Raw genomic sequence first — 21115 nt, forward strand, 5'->3', positions numbered from 1 at the left:
AGAAAGAAACTGCTAATTTTCCTTCTACAGTACAGCAGCCGTATAATATTACTGTTACAGTGGGATGAGAACGTTTGGGCAGCCTTGTTAATTGTCATGATTTTCCTGTATACATCGTTTGTTGTTACCATAAAAAAAATGATATATATATATATATATATATATGACACACTAATGGCCTACCATATCATTATGTATTTATATAGCACTGACTTCTTCTGCAGCACTTTACAGAGTACATAGTCATGTCACTGACTGTCCTCAGAGGAGCTCACAATCTTATCCTACCATAGTCATAGTCTAATGTCCTATCATATTATTATGTATTTATATAGCACTGACTTCTTCTTCTGCATCACTTTACAGAGTACATAGTCATGTCACTGACTGTCCTCAGAGGAGCTCACAATCTTATCCTACCATAGTCATAGTCTAATGTCCTACCATATTATTATTATAATGTATTTATATAGCACTGACATCTTCTGCAGTACTTTACAGAGTATGAATGAGGAGAAGAAGATTATTGGCACTAGAATAAGAACTAGCAGTGGAGGAGCAGCAGGTGCAGAGACTGTGCCTCCAGGCAATTAACCAGTCAGTGATGATGCAAGGAAAGGAAAAGCATGCGGGCAATAGATTCATAAGCGGCACCTTTAATAACTCCTCAAGTCTTCTGACATGGTTTGAAATAAAGTTGCCCTGACAGCCGTTTCGCAGGGGAGCCCTGCTTAGTCAGCGGCAGCAAATGACATACAGCGCACAAAGTCAAAAACCGGCAAATACATACTTTAGGTACATAGATCAATAAACTGCTTGTCCACGTAATGTGGTTAATCCCTTACACAAAGGGGGCTACAGAGACCAATATTTCCGAAGGGGGAGGATAGAATAATCCTGCGGCAGACTAGGGCTTAAAGAGGAACTCCAGTGAAAATAATGTAATAAAAAAAAATTGCTTAATTTTTACAATAATTATGTATAAATGATTTAGTCAGTGTTCGCTCATAGTAAAATCTTTCCTCTCCCCGATTTACATTCAGACATTTATCACATGGTGATATTTTTACTGCTGGCAGGTGAGGTCACTGGAAGGAGATGCTGCTTGCTTTTTTGGAAGTTGGAAACAGCTGTTATTACCCAAAATGCAACTCCCACAGTGTGATGTCAGAACCATGGTCCCAACATCGCATTGAGAGAGGTTTCACCACAATATCAGCCACACAGACCGCCCTGATGATCAGTTTGTGAAAAGGAAAAGATTTCTCATGGGAAAGGGAGTATCGGCTACTGATTGGGATGACGTTCAGTCCTTGGTAACGGATATTATTATTATTATTATTATTATTATTATGTATTTCTGTAGCACTGACATCTTCTGCAGCACATTACAGAGTACATAGTCATGTCTCTGACTGCCCTCAGAGGAGCTCACAATCTAATACTGCCATAGTTATACCCAATGTCCTACCATGTTGTCATTAAGCATCAATATAGCACTGACATCTTCTGCAGCACTATCCAGGGCTGTGGAGTCGGTACAAAAATCATCTGACTCCTCAGTTTATAAAACTGCCGACTCCAACTCCAGGTACCCAAAATGGCTCCGACTCTGACTCCCCGACTCTGACTCCTTAGTCTAAAGGTGGCCACACACGATACAATCAAATGATCCGATTTTACGTTAAGTCGATAAAAACGATTGTATTTCCCGAAAAAAATCTAAAGCTTTTTTTTCATTCGACTGAAAAATCTGATCGGATTTAACGTTTTCTTCGATTTTAATCGATCCGGAATGCCAGATATTTCTCTTCAATCTTTCTAAAGATTGTATGGTGTGTGTTGAATTGTCAATTTATTAATATACATACCCTAGCAATTTTGTCAGAGTTTCCAATCATTTTTATCATAATTGGGGAAAAATTGAACATACGTGTGGTACATTGGTCATATTTTTGAAATGTTACAATCAGTCAGAAAAATTTATTGCAATTCTTAAATTGAACAGATATTTTAAAAATTGTATGGTGTGTGTCCACCTTACGGCTCAACACACACCATACAATCTTGGTTGTTCAATCTTACCACGTTCATGTAGTATAAGAGCTTATCCAATCAATCATTCAAGGTATTTTCAATCTGTTGGCCCTTATACTACATAGATTTGGTAAATCTGTACAACCAAGATTGCATGGTGTGTGTTGAGCTTAATACTTACCAGGGCTGTGGATTTGGTACAAAAATCATACAAAAGTACTCCTCAGTTTATGAAACCACCGACTCCGACTACCCAAAATTACTGCGACTTCGATTCCGACTCCACAGGTCCTATCATATTATTACTATGTATGTATATAGCAATGACATGTTCTGCAGCACGTCACGGAGTACATGGTTATGTCACCACACTGACTGTCCTCAGAGGAGCTCACAATGTAATCCTAGCATAGTCACAGTCTGATATCCTTCCATATTATTATGGGTGAGACTCTAGCAGGGAACCAATTACCTTATCAGTATGGGAGGAAACTAGAGTGCCTGGAGAAAACCCATGAATATTGTGACATAAGGCTGATTGAATAAAGTGTTTGGAAAACACACACACACACACACACACACACACACACACACACACACACACACACACACACACACACACACAGTTAAAGTGGACCTGAACTCAGAACTTCCTTTCTGCTCTAAAAGATAAGCAACAGCAGAAAAACATTTCTTTGTTACAGCTGATACAAATCCTACAATACATCTGCAGTGTGTCTACTTCCTGCTTTCATGGAAGCAGCCATAGGGTTAACACCCTGTGTTTACAAATTAGCTGCTCTGCCGAGGCAGCCCGCTGACACAGCTGAGAGATCAAATTACACTTGTGACTAGTCACAGATGAGGGGGAATTAGACAGGCTGAACTCTCTAAATACATACAGGGTGCATTTCTCTATGCTTTCCTTTCCGTCCTGGGCAAAAGTTCAGGTCCACTTTAATAGATATGGGGTCAGTTCAGGTGTGTACAAGGGCACCGCTGTGTTGTTGATCGGATTACAGTAAAGCGCCTCAGTGTGTGACACACAGGCATGCTAGGCACAGACAGCACCGATGGGCACACAATGGGGAAAGAGGGGGAATTGGTACACACAGAATTGTATTGGGGCCTCAGCCATTGACAACTAAGGGCATGGGGGTCCTCAGCACATATTGGGGTGAACAGGGTGGATGGGTACACACAGCATAATACTGGGGGCTCACCCATTGACATCCAGGGATAAGGGGTGCCCAGCACAAATTGGGGGTACAGAAGTGGGGCGGAGGAGCAAAGTATAATAAGGTGGTTCGCCCATTGACATCCATGGTTAGGGGCTCCCCAGCACACATTGGGTACTTTGGTGATTGGGAATCCCTATTCCAAGATGTCACCCATTGACATCCTGGAATAGGGGTCCCCAGCACATATTGGGGGTACAGAGGGGTGGTGGGTACACTCAGTATGATATCGGGTGGCTCAGCCATTGACATCTAGGGATAGGGGGATCCCCAGGACACAATGGGCGTAGGGTACACACAATATGATATTGGGGGGCTAACTCATTGGCATCCAAGGATGGAGGGTCCCCAGCACACATTGGGGTACCAAGGGTTGTGGGGTATGCCCAGTATGCTATTGGGATGCTCACCCATTAACATCCAGGGATAAGGGGTCCCCAGAACACATCAGGGGTACATATGGTTGTAGGGTACACACAGTATATTAGTGGGGCTCACCCATTGATACCCAGGGATAAGGGGTCCCCAAAACACAATGGGGGTACAGAGGGCTGTAGAGTCAACACCATTTATTATTGGGGTCCCCAGCACACATTGGAGGTACAGAGGGTTGTAAGGTACACACAATATATTATGTGATGGGGGGCTCACCAATTGACATCCAGGAATAGAGGGGTCCCCAGCACACAAATTGGGGGTACACTGTTGTAGGGTACACACAGCATATTATTAGGAGCTCACCAATTGACATCCAGGGATAGGGGCGTTCCCAGCACACATTGTGGGTACAGAGGGTTGTAGGGTACACACAATAGATTATTGGGGGGCTCACCCATTGACATCCAGGGATAGGTGGTTCCCCAGCACACAATGGGGGTACAGAGGCTTGCAGGGTACACACAATAGATTATTGGGGGGCTCACCCATTGACATCCAGGGATAGGTGGTTCCCCAGCACACAATGGGGGTACAGAGGCTTGCAGGGTACACACAATAGATTATTGGGGGGTTCACCCATTGACATCCAGGGATAGGTGGTTCCCCAGCACACATTGTAGGTACAGAGGGTTGCAGGGTACACACAATAGATTATTGGGGGGCTCACCCATTGACATCCAGGGATAGGTGGGTCCCCAGCACACACACATGCTGCAGCCTCTGGCCACGCTCCAGCCGTAGGGTCCTCATGCTGCGATGTCTCTGCAGTCTGGAGAACCCGGAGACAGGAGACCATCCGGGCCACACCCACCCGGCAGGGGGCGGAGCCTGACTCACCCGGCCTCTAACTATAGAAACTCCGTGTATGGAGAGCAGAGCAGCCCGTATATAAATCACCTGCCAGCCTCCGACTTATGGATGCATCCTATAGGCGTTCGGTACAGCCATGTGTCTATACATTGCCGGTGTACAGCGTGTGTATACAGCATATATATCTCGTGTCCTATATAGCCCTATGCGCCGTGTCTATGCATTGCAGGTACACAGTATTATTCAGCCCTGTGTCTGTCTATACATTGTACATCTGTGTGTATCTATAAATGTATGTGCATTGATCAAATCAAAGATAGCTTTATTAGCATGACTAAGATTCATACAGGCATTGCCAAAGCAGCAGGGCATGAAGGGGGTGGGGGTAGTATATATAATTCTCTACATTGTTCTCTATTCACTAAACTTCTCATAAATTACTTATTTATCACCTATTTGATAAAAAAAATAAACTTTCAGGTCATTTACAAGCAAAATAATCACTCAAAAGTAAGTTGTTCCTGATTAACTTGATTTCAATATTACCTTTCTTACCTAATTATATTATATTTTAGCTCTTTGGAGCTTAAAAAAGTAACATAGATAAGGTGGAAACAGGTGCAAAAGCTTTGTGACTCCTGTGTTATGTGCAGGTTGTACTGTACACAGTATACTGTATTCTCATCATCTGATTTGATTGTGAGCTCCTCTGTCTGTCAGGCCTGCTTATATCACAGCTCCATGTATGCTGTACACGTATAATAAAATATGCAGCCATTGCACATACATAATGTATGTCCTGCGTACATCACATTTGTATAGGCCTATATACTATACATAGTCAGTGTGAGACCATGTGCTCTGCTGCTCCCAGCATGCAATGTACAGCATCCATACATCATCAACTACACAATGGATCACCCACTAACAGCAGGCTATACATTGCTACTATACTGCACTACATTGCAACTATACCCCCCCCCCCCCCCCCCCCAAAGCACACACTTCTGTATATAATGCGATGCATCCTCTGTGTACAATACTATATACTGTATCACCAATATACAGCAGGCAGGCTATACATTGTATATCACACAAGAGGATTAAATATACCCCAAGTACAGAAGTTAGGCTATACATTGTATATCACATGGGAATTAAATAGACCCCTAGTAGCGTAGCTTAGGAGCTTTGGGCCCCAGTGCAAGTTTAACATTGAGCCCCCTTAAAGAAAACCTGAACTGAAAATTAAAAGTCAAAATAAGCATACACAAGTCATACTTACCTTCCATGTAGTCTACTCCTCAGTGTCTTTCTCCTGTCCCGCGTCCTATTTGTTCACTATGATCAAGGGAATTTTCCGTCCTCCATTTTGAAAATGGCCATTACCCATAACAGCTTTCTGGTCAGCACACAGTTAAACTGTAACATCGCCCACTTGAGCCATAGGGAAACATGGACATTACCTGGTACATCAGTTTTCCTCTCAGCTATAACTGACAGCAACTGATATTTTACTGACAGCAACTGATATATTTCAGATCTGACAAAATATTGTCAGAACTGGAAGGGATTATTGTCAGAAGAAAGTGGTGAGCTTCTGAGAGGAACTGATGGCAAGGTAACTATGTAATGTTCATTTGAAGTTACCTCATGTGTTTATTTTAAATATTTTTACTCAGTACAGGTTCTCTTTAAGCCCTTTATACATAACAATTGATATGGAACACCCAAACCTGCCAAGGACAGCTGCTGTATCAGAGAGGTGTAGGCTGCTAAGGAGAACAGTCTATAAATGGTTACAAATGATCAAAGCACTTCTATGGGTGATTATTCCCAGCTTAGCAGCCATAAAGTGCTAATAAAGTGGTTAAAGGAGGGCCACTGGTGCAGTCGCTACCTCTGCATCTCCCTATTGCTACGCCACTGTAGACTAGCCACCTGCCCCTCAGTAGTCTATTCTATATATATTCACCATCATACATACATCCTACAACAAAGCTCCGCCCCCTGTCATCAGTTCAGTGCAGTCAGTGATTAGTTGCTATAGGGTACCTCTCCCTGCAGCAAGCTATGGAACGGTGTGGTAACCCATAGCAACAAATCAGCAATGACCTTCAGTTTCTGGTTACTATCGTCAGCCGTGCCTCAGGCTCCCCCTAACCCCACCCACTGTCTGCAGAACTACAGGTCCCAGCATGGCCAGATACAGGCAGTGTGGTAACCTATAGCAACCAGACTGCGCAGTATAGCAGTTAGGGGGTCATTGTCCGGCCTCTGCTATTCTTTGTCTTCGGAGAGGGTGGGGGGATGGACAGGAATTTGGCACGTGCGATGCAGAGGAGGCACAATGCCCACCACAGACTATAATAGTGGCTTTTGTTCCATTTTGTGATCAATTCTCTGTGTTTATCTCTGCGGATTGTGCTAAACGCCCTTCCGAGTCACACGAGACCTCTCCACAGCAATAGCGTCCATCTCAGGGTCCCAAGTCCATCTGGGGGTCAGTGTCCATACGGGGGTCCAGGATCCATGGTAGGGTCCAGCATCCATCAGATAGTCCATCCATCCATCCGAGGGTCCAGCGTCCATCCGAGGGGTATCTAACCCAGGGTCCCAGGTCCATCTGAGGTTCAGGCATTCGTCCAAGAGTGCGACGCTCTTCCCAGGGTCTGGGTCCATCCAAGGGTCCAGCATCCTTTCCAGGATCCTGAGTCCCCCATTCATCCCAGGGTTCCACACCCAATCCGAGGGTCCGGTGTCCATCCGAGGGTCTAAAATTACATCCATCTCAGGGTCTAGCGTCTATCTCAGGGTTCGGCGTCCATCCCAGGGTCCCACATCCATCCCAGGGTCCGGCGTCCCCCTCACTCTGCTGTTCTCATAGATACTAATGTAGATGTATATAGCTGACATATTACAATATAATGCACCTTTTATGCAGCCTGGAACTGAACTGTCGTACACTGACGATCTGGATTGGCTCATTTCCATGTTGCATTATATTTGCGTGCAAGGGAGAATAGTTAGCACAAATCCCTTTGCATGAACTCGAGATACAAGTTCCAGTACTCTCCTGACATGTCTGTCAGGGAACAAGCATGCAGCCAGCGAAGCCCCTCTCCTGTATGCTGGTTCCGGGGCCATGGTTGACTAGACAGCGCAGTCTGTAGTCAGAGAATAAGAAGAGGTATTGTTGTGTCAGTACAGCGGTCTGTTAGCAGACACAGAGCGCTCAGAGGACCCCGGGGTGCCAGCCAGGGACATCTCTGTCACACACCCTGTGCCCACCCTGCTCAGAGGGGGGGGGGTGACAAGATGTTTCCTTGCAGCACTGGAGTCCCAGGATCAGATCCAAGCCAGAACACTTGCAGGGCTTCCATCTACACCAGGGATGTCAAACTCAAATGCAGAGTGGGCCAAAATTGAACACTGGGACCAAGTTGTTACCTCCCTCCCTTAAATAGTTCCCTTGTGTCTAATGGCACTTCTTCCCCTATACAGTTCCCTGGCGTCTAGTGTAACCCCCTCCCTCCCCTATACTGTTCCCTGCTGTCTAGTAACCCCCTCCCTCCCCTATAAAGTTCCCTGGCATCTAGTAACCCCCTCCCTCCCCTATACAGTTCCCTGGTGTCTAATGCCGGGAATACACGCTCGATTATGCCGCTGGAACGATTCCTCCATCCCTTATTCAGTTCCCTGGTGTATAGTGGCCGCTCTCCCCTATTCAGTTCCCTGGTGTCCAGTGGGCCCCCTCCATCCCCTATACAGTACCCCATCCTCCCCTATACAGTTCCCTGGTATCAATTAGGTCCCCTCCATCCCCTATTCAGTTCCCTGGTGTATAGTGGCTGCCCACCCGCCCGCCTCTATTCAGTTCCCTGGTGTATAGTGGCCACCCTCCCCTATTCAGTTCCCTGGTGTCCAGTGGGCCCCCTCCATCCCCTATACAGTTTCCTGATGTCTAGTGGCCGCTTTTTCTCCCTGGTGTCCAGTGGGTCCCCTCCATCCCCTATACAGTTACCTGGTGTCTAATGGCTCCCTTTCTCTCCTATACAGTTTCCTGATGTCTAGTGGCCGCCTTTTCTCCCCTATACAGTTCCCTGCTGTCCAGTGGCCGTCCTCCCTCCCCTATATGGTTCCCTGGAGTCTAGTGGCCCCCGTCTTTCCCTTATCCAGTTCCCTGGTGTCTAGCGCTTTCCCCCTCTCTCCCACACTTGGCTTCCCTGGTGGTCTGGGCTTCACCTCCAATATAGCTTCCACTGGTGGTCTAGAGTGGGCCAAACATAATACAAAGTGGGGAAACTTCCTGGGGGGGGGGGCACATTTGATGGCTGTGTGGGCCAGTTTGTCCCGCGGGCCGGAGTTTGACATGTATGAGCTACACTGATGGGTTCATTAGCTCCCCCCGATCACTGGCTGCAGCAGACTGGTGGGGGGCCCCTCTGAGGGCTGTAAGGGGAGTTTTACATTTACAGGCCTCTTTATTAGGCACACCTGTCCCCTGGCTTGTTAGCCACGAACAGCTCGGCAGCTAATGGTTGGTGTAGATGACAAACCTGAGACAAACGGTGGCAGATTTATAAGACGGGAGGGGTGGGGGGCTCGTTAAGATCGGTGGAACGTGGCATTGCTCTGCTGTCATCTATGTAGACCCCTCTCCTCTGCCGCCTGCGGGGCGTATTCTGGGGTTACATCAAAAAAGGATTGAGATGAAATGGGGGCCTAGGCAAGATACAGTGGTGTGAAAAACTATTTGCCCTCTTCCTGATTTCTTATTCTTTTGCATGTTTGTCACACTTAAATGTTTCTGCTCATCAAAAACCGCTAACTATTAGTCAAAGATAACATAATTGAACACAAAATGCAGTTTTAAATGATGGTTTTTATTATTTAGTGAGAAAAAAAACTCAAAACCTACATGGCCCTGTGTGAAAAAGAAATTGCCCCCTGAACCTAATAACTGGTTGGGCCACCCTTAGCAGCAATAACTGCAATCAAGCGTTTGCGATAACTTGCAATGAGTCTTTTACAGCGCTCTGGAGGAATTTTGGCCCACTCATCTTTGCAGAATTGTTGTAATTCAGCTTTATTTGAGGGTTTTCTAGCATGAACCGCCTTTTTAAGGTCATGCCACAACATCTCAATAGGATTCAGGTCAGGACTTTGACTAGGCCACTCCAAAGTCTTCATTTTGTTTTTCTTCAGCCATTCAGAGGTGGATTTGCTGGTGTGTTTTGGGTCATTGTCCTGCTGCAGCACCCAAGATCGCTTCAGCTTGAGTTGACGAACAGATGGCCAGACATTCTCCTTCAGGATTTTTTGGTAGACAGTAGAATTCATGGTTCCATCTATCACAGCAAGCCTTCCAGGTCCTGAAGCAGCAAAACAACCCCAGACCATCACACTACCGCCACCATATTTTACTGCTGGTATGATGTTCTTTTGCTGAAATGCTGTGTTACTTCTACGCCAGATGTAATGGGACACGCACCTTCCAAAAAGTTCAACTTTTGTCTCGTCGGTCCACAAGGTATTTTCCCAAAAGTCTTGGCAATCATTGAGATGGTTTTTTTTAGCAAAATTGAGACGAGCCTTAATGTTCTTTTTGCTTAAAAGTGGTTTGCGCCTTGGATATCTGTCATGCAGGCCGTTTCTGCCCAGTCTCTTTCTTATGGTGGAATCGTGAACACTGACATTAATTGAGGCAAGTGAGGCCTGCAGGTCTTTAGATGTTGTCCTGGGGTCTTTTGTGGCCTCTCGGATCAGTTTTCTCTGTGCCCTTGGGGTAATTTTGGTCGGCCGGCCACTCCTGGGAAGGTTCATCACTGTTCCATGTGTTTGCCATTTGTGGATAATGGCTCTCACTGTGGTTCGCTGGAGTCCCAAAGCTTTAGAAATGGCTTTATAACCTTTACCAGACTGATAGATCTCAATTACAGTACTTTTGTTCTCATTTGTTCCTGAATTTCTTTGGATCTCGGCATGATGTCTAGCTTTTCAGGTGCTTTTGGTCTACTTCTCTGTGTCAGATAGCTCCTATTTAAGTGATTTCTTGATTGAAACAGGTGTGGCAGTAATCAGGCCTGGGGGTGACTACAGAAATTGAACTCAGGTGTGATAAACCACAGTAAAGTTATTTTTAAAAAAAAGGGGGCAATCACTTTTTCACACAGGGCCATGTAGGTTTGGAGGGTTTTTTTTCTCACTAAATAATAAAAACCATCATTTAAAACTGCATTTTGTGTTCAATTATGTTATCTTTGACTAAGGCCTCGTTCACATCATTTAGCGCAGATGGCTGTGCGATCGGAGCGTAATGCGTCCGATCGCACGCCATCTGCGCTCCTATGCGCTGCGCTGCAGATCCCATTCATTACAATGAATGGGATCTGCGCTGCGATTCCCAAAAATGCGTGCAGCACGCGATAGCGCAATCGCGCATATGATGGGAACGGTAGAAGGGCTGTCTATGCCCTTCTACCGTTCTTGTGCGTCGCACACTATACGCGCTGCCAAAATGCGCACGGCAGCGCGTATAGTCTGAACGAGGCCTAATAGTTAACGGTTTTTGATGAGCAGAAACATTTAAGTGTGACAAACATGCAAAAGAATAAGAAACCAGGAAGGGGGCAAATAGTTTTTCACACCACTGTAGCTCTTTTTGCCCAGCGCTGATGTTAGATTTGAGAGCATTCGCCAGGCCCCTAGACTTTCTCCAGGCCCTAGGCACCTGCCTAGAATTGCCTTGCGGATGATTTGGCTCTGGATGACATTGAGGCGTTGGGTCACAGATAGCGTGTTATTATTCGGTGAAGCTAATGTGCGGCGATGATCATGTGACGATTTATTATCCAGAAATAACGGGGCAAGATGTGACTGGCAGAAGTGATGGGACTTTCTGCCGATCACCTGATCCGGGGGTGTCTGCTGTGCGGTCTCCATGGAGAAGTCATCTTATATCGCCGGTATCCGATCATCTCAGGTATCGCGTGACCTTCTGATGTTAGCGTGGAAGGGCAACCAGTACAGAAAGTGCGGCCACTCTGGGCGAATCATAACACCGGTCACACACGTGAGAGTTGCCTATGCCTAGCTACCTATATGAAGGGGGCAGCTATGCTGCTACCTATACTGGGAGTACCTATACTGGGGGCACCTATGCCTGGCGACACCTATGCCTGGCTACCTATACTGGGAGTACCTATACCTGCCTACCTATACTGTGGGCACCTATGCCTGCCTACCTATACTGGGGGCACCTATGCCAGGCTACCTATACTGGGGACACCTATACTGGGGACACCTATGTCTGGTTGCACCGGTTGCCTGGCTACCTATACTGGGGGTACCTATACCTGCCTACCTATACTGGGGACTCCTATGCTGCTACCTATACTGGGGGTACCTATACCGGCCTACCTATACTGGGGGCACCTAAGCCTGGTTATCTATACTGGGGACAACTATGCCTGGCTACCTATACTGGGGACAACTATGCCTGGCTACCTATGATGGTGACACACGTATGCCTGGCTACCTATAGTGGGGGCACCTATACTTGCCTACCTATACTGGGGACACCTATGCCTGGCTACCTATACTGGGGGCACCTATGCCTGGCTACCTATACTGGGGGCACCTATGCCTGGCTACCTATAGTGGGGGCACCTATGCCTGGCTACCTATACTGGGGACACCTATGCCTGGCTACCTATACTGGGGGCACCTATGCCTGCCTACCTATACTGGGGGCACCTATGCCTGCCTACCTATATTGGGGGCACCTATGCCTGGCTACCTATACTGGGGGCACCTATGCCTGGCTACCTATACTGGGGGCACCTATGCCTGGCTACCTATACTGGGGGCACCTATGCCTGGCTACCTATACTGGGGGCACCTATGCCTGGCTACCTATACTGGGGGCACCTATGCCTGGCTACCTATACTGGGGGCACCTATGCCTGGCTACCTATACTGGGGGCACCTATGCCTGGCTACCTATACTGGGGACACCTATGCCTGGCTACCTATACTGGGACACATATAACTGGCTTCAACTGTGCAAGAGAAAAAATTGTGGCGAGTGCACTCCAAAACATCAATTGCAATAGCTATAAACCTGCTGGGTGGCGGTGCAACCTCCAGAGAATAAGCATAATCGTTGGGTTCAAAGAGAAGTAAAAGCTCCAAGAGCAACTCACCATAGCCATAAAACATTAACTTTTAATGAAATCCATTGTAAAAAAAGATGACATACAATTGGAGTAATAATACCATTTCCAATACTTATCAGGCACATGCGTTGTATGAGGTGCGGAGGGAAGTCGACGGCCGTTTCGTCCCTCGATTAGGGCTTTCTCGACAAGCATTGGAAACTTTATTACTACAATTGTATGTCATCTTTTTTTACAATCGATTTCATTCAAAGTTAATGCTTTATGGCTATGGTGAGTTGCTCCTGGAGCTTTTACTTCTCTTTGAACCCAACATATAACTGGCTACCTATACTGGGGACACCTATACCTGTCTACCTATACTGGGGGTACGGTAGGGGGAAGGATTCTGCATCTGCTTAATTGTGCTTTGATGGGGGGGGGGCGGTTCTGCAGCTGCCTAATCATGCTGCGATGGGGGGGGTGCAAAATTTAGCGTTTGAAATATTGGTAGATCTCTCTGGGCTAGATTTCAAAGTAGCTCGCGAGCTGTGTGGACACCCCTGCTCTAGAGTGAGGAGGCGACCCCGAATGAGGGGGCTGGGCCGGCGCCAGCTCTCACACTATAGCGCCACCCCCTTGCACGCAGCGCCAGCATAATTGCCTTACTACGCGCGCTGCTTGTGCTGGAGGTGAGTAGAGTGTCAGACTTTGCTGGACACTTTGATCCATCCTCACATGTTTCCCTCGGGCAGCAAAAAGTCTAGAACCAGCCCTGCCTCCAGGCCAAGTGTGCTGCAGCACTCCTGCTCTCCAGCAGGGGGGTTCTGGTACATGGGGGTCCGATCGTTGTGTAAGGAAGGGGGTGATCTCAGGATAGTTCTCACGTATTCCCATCGGTTTCTCTCATTCATTAAGTCTGTGCGGATTACACTCTCCTTGCCTTGAGCAGGTGAGCCAGCAGCTGCCACCTGCTTGTCTGTACTGGGTGATGAAAGATCTGCCTTGCTTGCCTAAGCCTTGGCCCGGCTCCAGCCCCCCAGCCCGGTAACAATGCTGCTGTAACCTGTTACACAGAGCTTTGCTGGAGAGCCGGGTTTAGCAGAGGATGATTTGCGATGGTCTCAGTTACCCTCCAGCCCCTCACTGCTGGCCGGCCTCCGGGTATTTTAGGAAAAGAAAACGTATCTCTATTCTGTCTGAAGGCCAGGCCTTCATTATCTCTTCATTATCAAGTAATTATTGCAGAGCTCTGACCAGATACTTGAGAGGTCACTATATAACCTCCCCAATTATCTGCAGATCTGTGCAGTAACTTTTGTGAATCACCCACCCCTGCCACACTGCGCAGCCATACAGTAAAGGCCCATAGCCAACGATTTTCCCATCGACCCGCAATTTTTTGAGCGACGAGCGGTCATTTCCACAATCTCGCAATGTGGGTACAGGCGCACAATCACAGGAACGTTGTAGTAATAGGGGCGTTTTTAGGCATAGGCATTCTAGGCCACTGCCGGGAGTGCCATTGGTCCTGGGGCGCCATGCCCCTGATTAAGCCCCACCCCTGAACTAAGCCTCATCCCCAAATGAAGCCATGCCTCCTGAACAATGCCACGCCCCCACAGATGTTTGTGCCGCCTTCTGTCCCCCTTTGTGTCTCCTTCTGTTCCTCTGTGCCACCTCTGCCCCGCAGGTATCCAGAGATGGATTAAGGTGAAATGGTGCCCTAGGAAAGCAACGACTTTGGTCCCACACTTGATGACCACTTAGCTTTTTTGGCAATATTTGTTGGGGGCTAGCATAAACCTAGCAGTTGGCTGATGGTGTAATGGTTAAGGGCTCTGCCTCTGACACAGGAGACCAGGGTTCGAATCTCGGCTCTGCCTGTTCAGTAAGCCAGCACTAATTCAGTAGGAGACCTTTGGCAAGTCTCCCTTACACTGCTACTGCCAATAGAGCGCGCCCTAGTGGCTGCAGCTCTGGCGCTTTGAGTCCGCAAGGAGAAAAGCGCAATATAAATGTTATTTGTCTTGTCTTTGTCTAGTGTAACGATTGGGGAATTATTTCTGTGGTCAGCGCACAAGATGTGCGCTGACACTGCGGAAATCCTCCACAAGCGTATAAAATAACAGAATCCAGCTTTGGGTGCAATGCACCTGTAGAGGGAAATTCCCACCGGCAGATGGAGCTGTGGAGTGCAGAGGAATAACCCTCTGCACTGCCACAGATGCCAAGATGGGAATTGTACGAGGTGAAGCAATACAGGGCAAGATAGCCCTTAGAGAGAGAGCACAGGGACAGAATGTATGCGTGTCCACCAATCTAGTCGCCACCCGGCGACGGTGAACACACAACAGCGAAGACCAAGTGGGAACGCAATCGCAAGAATGGCGATTGCTATAAGCGACACAAGACTAAGTAAGACAGAGCAAAGGAAGAATACAGACAGAGCTGATAACAAACTGTAATCCAACACACAGGAGCAGACAGGACTAACTACACGTGGTCACCATACGTTAAGCGCAATAGCGACAAAGCGCGTGCACGGCACGGTCGCCACACGAGAAGCGCAATAGCGACAAAGCCTACCAACCCTGACTAACCAAAGAAACACGAAAACAAAAGAGAACGCGAACGCTTGCTAAACGGTTACCTCACAGAGACGTTCCAGACAGACAGATGGAGCAACCAGTAGCAACCGCTGCTCTGGCTACACTCCTAAGGCAGAATACAGAAGGAACCACCGCCTCTACCGCTAGGGCGAATGCGATCCCAACAGACAGAACGATTTCCTGTCGACCGCCGCTGGCGACAAGACAATCGCAACAGATAGACAGTACAAAGCAATACAGGTAACAAACAACCTGACTATGCTAACAGGAATGCTAGGGCACTCCCAAAGAACTACTCTAAGATAACAATATTATCAAACAGTAAGCAAAGGGCTGAGACTCCAGGTAAGTTAGCAGGAACAAACCATCATGACCAGCAAGGAATTCTGGGAGGAAATGGTATTTATACTGCAAGCCATCAGAGGAAGCAGCTAAGCAATTTGCATGACAAGTGGATGCAAATTCCTCACCAGAACAGCAACTCTGCAGCTTGCAGAGTGGAGACAGGTCTCTTTTCCAGGGACCCGCAGCACTCAGACCTAACAAATGGTCAAAAAGCTGTCTGCCTGTGCAGACAGCAGAGCAGATCATTAAACCTAGATTCTCTCCAGGCCCTAGGAACCCGCCTAAGTATCCTTGTGGGTGATTCGGCTCTGTGTGCGTCCCTCTGTTCCTGCCTCTGTCCCCCTTTGTGCCTCCCTCTGTCCCCTTGTCCCACTATCTGTTCTCATCCCCCTCCTGCACTCCCCCAGTCCAGTGTGTAAAGGCAGAGTAAAGCGCAGCAGAACCTGTGCTCTAACCTCTCCTCTGGAGTCCAGTGCTGTGCCTGTGCAACCATCCTGTCTGTTTTCTGCTCCCTCTAGTGCTGGCACCTCACTCTCGATTCTGCTGACTGGCCAGTCCATGGCCACTGCCCCTGTGTGGTCATGCGCTTCCTCGATCACACTCCCGCCAGGAGCGTCTTGCTCAGAGCGAGATTTTCTCGTTCTGTGCATGTGCAGGACGCTCCTGGCAGTGGGACCGTTATTGAGGATGCGCGTGACCTTTAAGAACTAACTTATGGCCTGCCAGAAGCATGCCGATCTGAAACCACACAGCCTTAAACAGCGGCGTAGCAATAGGGGATGCAGAGGTAACGACCGCACTTGGGCCAGAGGGGCCCTCCCTCAATGGCAGTATTAGCCCTTTATTGGTCCTGTGCAGGTAATGATCATTTCTACAGATGCTTTGAAAAGTAGTAATCAATAACTGTTCCCCATCCCCTTCTTGCACCTCTGACACTGTGGTTGTCCTTGGAAAGTTTTGGCACCATATCAATTGTTCTATATAGAGAGTGCTTGGGGGGCCCAATGTAAAACTTGCAGAGGGGCCCAAAACTCATTAGTTACCCCACTGGCCTCAAATAGACAGTTGTTCTGTTTGTGCTTCTGTATCAGTAAACAAGCAGCCTTACAAACCCTACCTCCCAGGACCTGGTAAATGGCAGACAGAGACCCATTGAGTATCAGAGCCCCCCACAAACTGTTTTCCAGCTCCTATGATTGTCACCAGGGTTGGGGGTGCCTTACAAAGAGAAGCCAACTAAACCACTGCTAAGGGAGTCCAAAACGCTTCAGGCACCCCCTGGCACAGTGAGGTTCCTTGTACCTGGTAATGAGAGGCAGTTTTTGTTATCATGCTGATTGCCCCAATACTGGAGCAATCAAATACGCTCCCCTGCCCTAGCAAATGTGTAAACCGGTAGTTTGGGCACACAACACCAATTCCCTTTTTGCAGTGTACGCCCAAACTTATCAGTGTTTAGTGCTGGGCTTTGGCATCTGATAACCATGTTTTTGGTGGGCACCGGGAAATAGTGGATGGTACTGGTAAGTATTGGTTATGTACACACAGGTCGATGGCACAATATCTGCCCCATAGTCCTCTGAATGTATCAACCACTTGGCAGAATACCCGATATTGGTCACTCGTCGTTTAGCTGCATTTTTTACAATTGTCAAAATGCGAAAAATCATTCCAAGGATGACCTCATCGCGGTGGAAGGGGTCAGTACGGAACTCTCTGCATGCAAACTGTTTTTGAAAACTAACATTCTCCATTATTGTTAATTTGGTGCATCTGTTTTGAGTGTAAGATGTGTATCCTGCCTATAATTAGGCTCTGCACACCTATGCTGTTAGTCATTCAGATGCAGCCTGTCTTGAGAAGTGCTGCCACTTCTACCTGCTGTCTAAAAAAAAATGTAAGTTTACCTCATGGCTAGCTGCACCCATTTGATGTTTGGAGCGTTTCATGTTTGCATTCCGTTTTTATTCGAAGGTTAGGGATCTAGTGCATAGCTTAGCATCTGTTTTGAATGCAAGGTGTGTATATTGCCTCTAGGACAGGGGTCTCAAACTTAATTTACCTGGGGGCCGCAGGAGGCAAAGTCAGGATGAGGCTGGGCCGCATAAGGGATTTCACAAAAAAAGTAAATCAGCAGCTCCCGCCCCAACGACCCCCCGTTCCTTGCATTGATTTTTATTTCAAAATCAAATTCACACTAAAGCAAACTATTTTGCCTATTTTACCTTATAGTTCGCTCCGGTGCTCCCAAGTAATCCGCCGTGTCCCCGCCGCAAAATGAGGGCTGCAGAGCCCCCAAATCGCCTGGGGGGGGGCAATCTCTGTGAAGGAAGAGTGAGAGGGGCGGGCAGAGGCGGCGATGCGCCGCGTTTGACATCAGGAGGGGCAGAGCTGAAGCTGAAAGCTCTGCCCCTTCCAGGAAATGCCGGTGGATTGCCCCCGGGCAATTTGGGGGCTTCTGCAGCCCTCGTTTAGCGGCGGGGATGCGGCGGATTACTTGGGAGCACTGAAGCGAACTATAAGGAAGCTTTTGCCGGCGCGGGCCACAAAATATTTTATCGAGGGCCGCAAATGGCCCGCGGGCCGCAAGTATGAGACCCCTGCTCGAGGGGGCTCTGCACGCCTCTGTTGGTAGTCATTTCCGATGCGGCCTGGTTTTAGGATGTGCTGCCAATTCCCTGTTGTAGATCATTTTATGGCCAGCTGCTCCCAGGTTCACACTATATTTGTCTGGTAATCAGTTAGAGGATTGGGTCCCTTCCAGAAGGATGACCTCATTGCGGTGGAAGGGTCCAGTATGGAACACTCTGCATGAAAACTGTTTTTGAAAGCTAACATCCTCTATGAATGTTAATTTGGTTCCTCTGTTTTGAGTGTAAGATGTGTATCCTGCCTATCATTAGGCTCTGCACACCTATACTGTTAGTCATTCAGATGCAGCCTGTTTTGGGAATTGCTGCCACCTCTCCCTGCTATTATCTGATTTGATAATTTTATCGAATTGTATGAAAATCTGTGCTTAGATGTGTCTAGTGGTCGATCTGCCTGTACATTTCTATGGGGAATATCAGTTACATGCCGGATCAGGCAACTTTAGCCCAGGATATAGCTGGTGTATGTATATGCAGTATATATAGGGTTGCCACCTCATCCCTTTAAATGCCGGCACATATGAATTATACATGCCTTGTGGCTAGTTAGATGCAGTTTAGGCACGGATTATGTGTGAGTAGCCCCAGAACCTGTATAGGTTAGATGTGCCGGTATTTATAGGGATGAGGTTGCAACCCTTAGTATATATGGTTTATATTATATGACTATATACTGTATAGCCAGCTGTACTATGCTTTAAATGATATTATTATTTTACTATTAGACCTAAGCCCGTATAAAAACGGGCTTTAGGTCTGTGTTCCTGGGACCGCCACCCGCCGCCGCACGCTCACCCACCGCACATCCGGCCGCCTGCTCACACGCCGCCCGCTCGACTCCCTGACCCCGGCCCCCTGTCTCTGGGTCCGTGCTGCGCACATGCGCAGTGGCCAAAAGCACGGACAAGGCTGCACAGAGTCAGGAGGCACGGACACAGGGGTTTTATTATAGAGGATACAGTAACACTTTTCACCATGAAAAAAAATACATTTTCGCCAGAGACAAAATGTTTGAGAAAATAAGCAGAGCTTTCACACAATGATAATTATCATTAAAAAAAAAAAGTTATTTCGGCAGAAAAACAGACAATTCCGATTACTTTCTCTTGCCCCTCTGACTTCAATGCAGTTTTAAGAAATGACCATATTTGTAAAAGCACAATATCCTGTTTCGCAAAAATAGGAAACAGTTGTGAAAATACCGACAAAGTGAAATCAGATGTATTTCCACATCTCTGGTCATCAGATGTCTTCTCTCCGTGTTATAAACAGAGAACGGCTCCATTGTCTCTAAATATTTAACGTGCAGAAATGTCTCTTTTGTGATCGCGCGGCGCATCCATATTATGGTATTAGAGAAAGGTCAGTTCTGTAATGAGACATGAGGCGTATCTCAGTTGCCTGGCGGGTGGTTGCTTAGTAGCGGCACACGGAAATAGTCACCACCTCCTAGAACACAGCAGCTGCCAAACCGCCACAGTCACGTCTCCAAATATCTGCACAAATGTGGCATCACCGATCTTGTCAACACGCAAATATTTCCTAATTACCTAGAGAAACAACTCTGCAATCCAGCCTGACGGCCAACTCCTGGTGCCTTCAGCCTGACATCCATCTTCCGGGGCTTCCAGCCTGACGTTCAACTCTGGAGGCCTCCAGCCTGAACACCAACTCCTGGGCTTCCAATCTGACGTCTAACTCCCGGGACATCCAGCCAGAAATCCAACTCCCGGGGCTTCCATCATGCTGACATCTAACTCCTCTGGCTTCTAGCCCTAAGTCTGACTGCGGGGGCTGCCGGCCTGACATCCACCTCAAGGAGCCTCCAGCCTGATGTCCATCTCCTGGGGCTTCCAGCCTGATGTCCAACTCCCTGAGGCCTCCAGCCTGACATCTACCTTTGGGGTGCTTCATGATGTCCAACTCCTGGGGCCTCCAGCGTGATGTCCAACTCCTGAAGCCTCCATCTTGACGTCCAACTCCCAGAAGACTCCAGCCTGACATCAAGCTTCCAGCCTAACATCCAGCTCCTAGGGCCTCCAGCCTGATGTCCAGCTCCCAGAGCCCTCAGCCTGATATCCACCTCTGGGGTGCTCCAGTATGTCCAACTCCTGGGACCTCCAGCCTTATGTCCAGCCCTGAGGGTCAGGCCTCCATGACCTACTACTCCGGGGCCTCCAGCCTGATGGCCAACATCCAGGGGCCTCCAGCCTGACATCCAACATCCGGGGTCCAGCCTGACATCCAACATCTGGGGCCTCCAGCCTGACGTCCAACTCCCAGGGCTTCCAACCTGATGACCAACTCCTGGAGATTCCAACCTAATGTCCAACTCTCAGGGCCTCCAGCCAGATATTAAACTCCCAGGGCCTCCAGCCTGCCATCAAACTCCTGGAATTTTCAGCCTGATGTCCAACTCCTGGAATCCCAAGCCTGATGTCCAACTCCTGGGGCCACCAGCATGACATCCACCTCCAGGAGTCTCTAGCTTCATATACAACTTTCCGGGGCCTCCAGCCTGATGTCCACCTCCAGGGGCCTCCAGCCTGATGACCAACTCCCAGGGCTTGCAACCTGATGTCCAACTCTCGGGGCCTTCAGCCAGATATCCAACTCTCAGGGCCTCCAGCCTGTCATCAAACTCATGGAATCTCCAGGCTGATGTCCAACTTCTGGACTTTTCAGCTTGATGTGAAACTCCTGGAATCCCAAGCCTGATGTCCAACTCCTGGGGCCTCCAGCCTGATGCCCACCTCCAGGGATCTCCAGCCGATTGTCCACCTCCAGGGGCATCCAGCCTGATTTCCAACTCCCAGATGCTCCAG

At 48.0% G+C, this 21115-nt stretch overlaps 1 protein-coding gene across 3 annotated transcripts in view; it reads right to left on the reverse strand.

The window, feature by feature from the left end:
• The window catches only part of PADI2 (peptidyl arginine deiminase 2), a 168784-nt gene that overhangs the window by 87908 nt on the left and 59761 nt on the right, over window positions 1-21115 (reverse strand). The window contains exon 1 of one of the 3 annotated variants that reach the window (XM_068241584.1): window positions 4381-4731. The exons of the other annotated variants lie outside the window; for them this stretch is intronic. Within the exon in view, the coding sequence (XP_068097685.1) occupies window positions 4381-4463 (83 nt within the window). The 5' untranslated portion in view covers window positions 4464-4731. Of the gene's footprint in view, window positions 1-4380; window positions 4732-21115 lie in introns of those variants that run through there. 3 annotated transcript variants of the gene reach the window in all.

Source organism: Hyperolius riggenbachi, chromosome 6 (genome assembly GCF_040937935.1).
Source record: "Hyperolius riggenbachi isolate aHypRig1 chromosome 6, aHypRig1.pri, whole genome shotgun sequence".
In the NCBI taxonomy this organism is placed as follows: Eukaryota; Metazoa; Chordata; class Amphibia; order Anura; family Hyperoliidae; genus Hyperolius; species Hyperolius riggenbachi.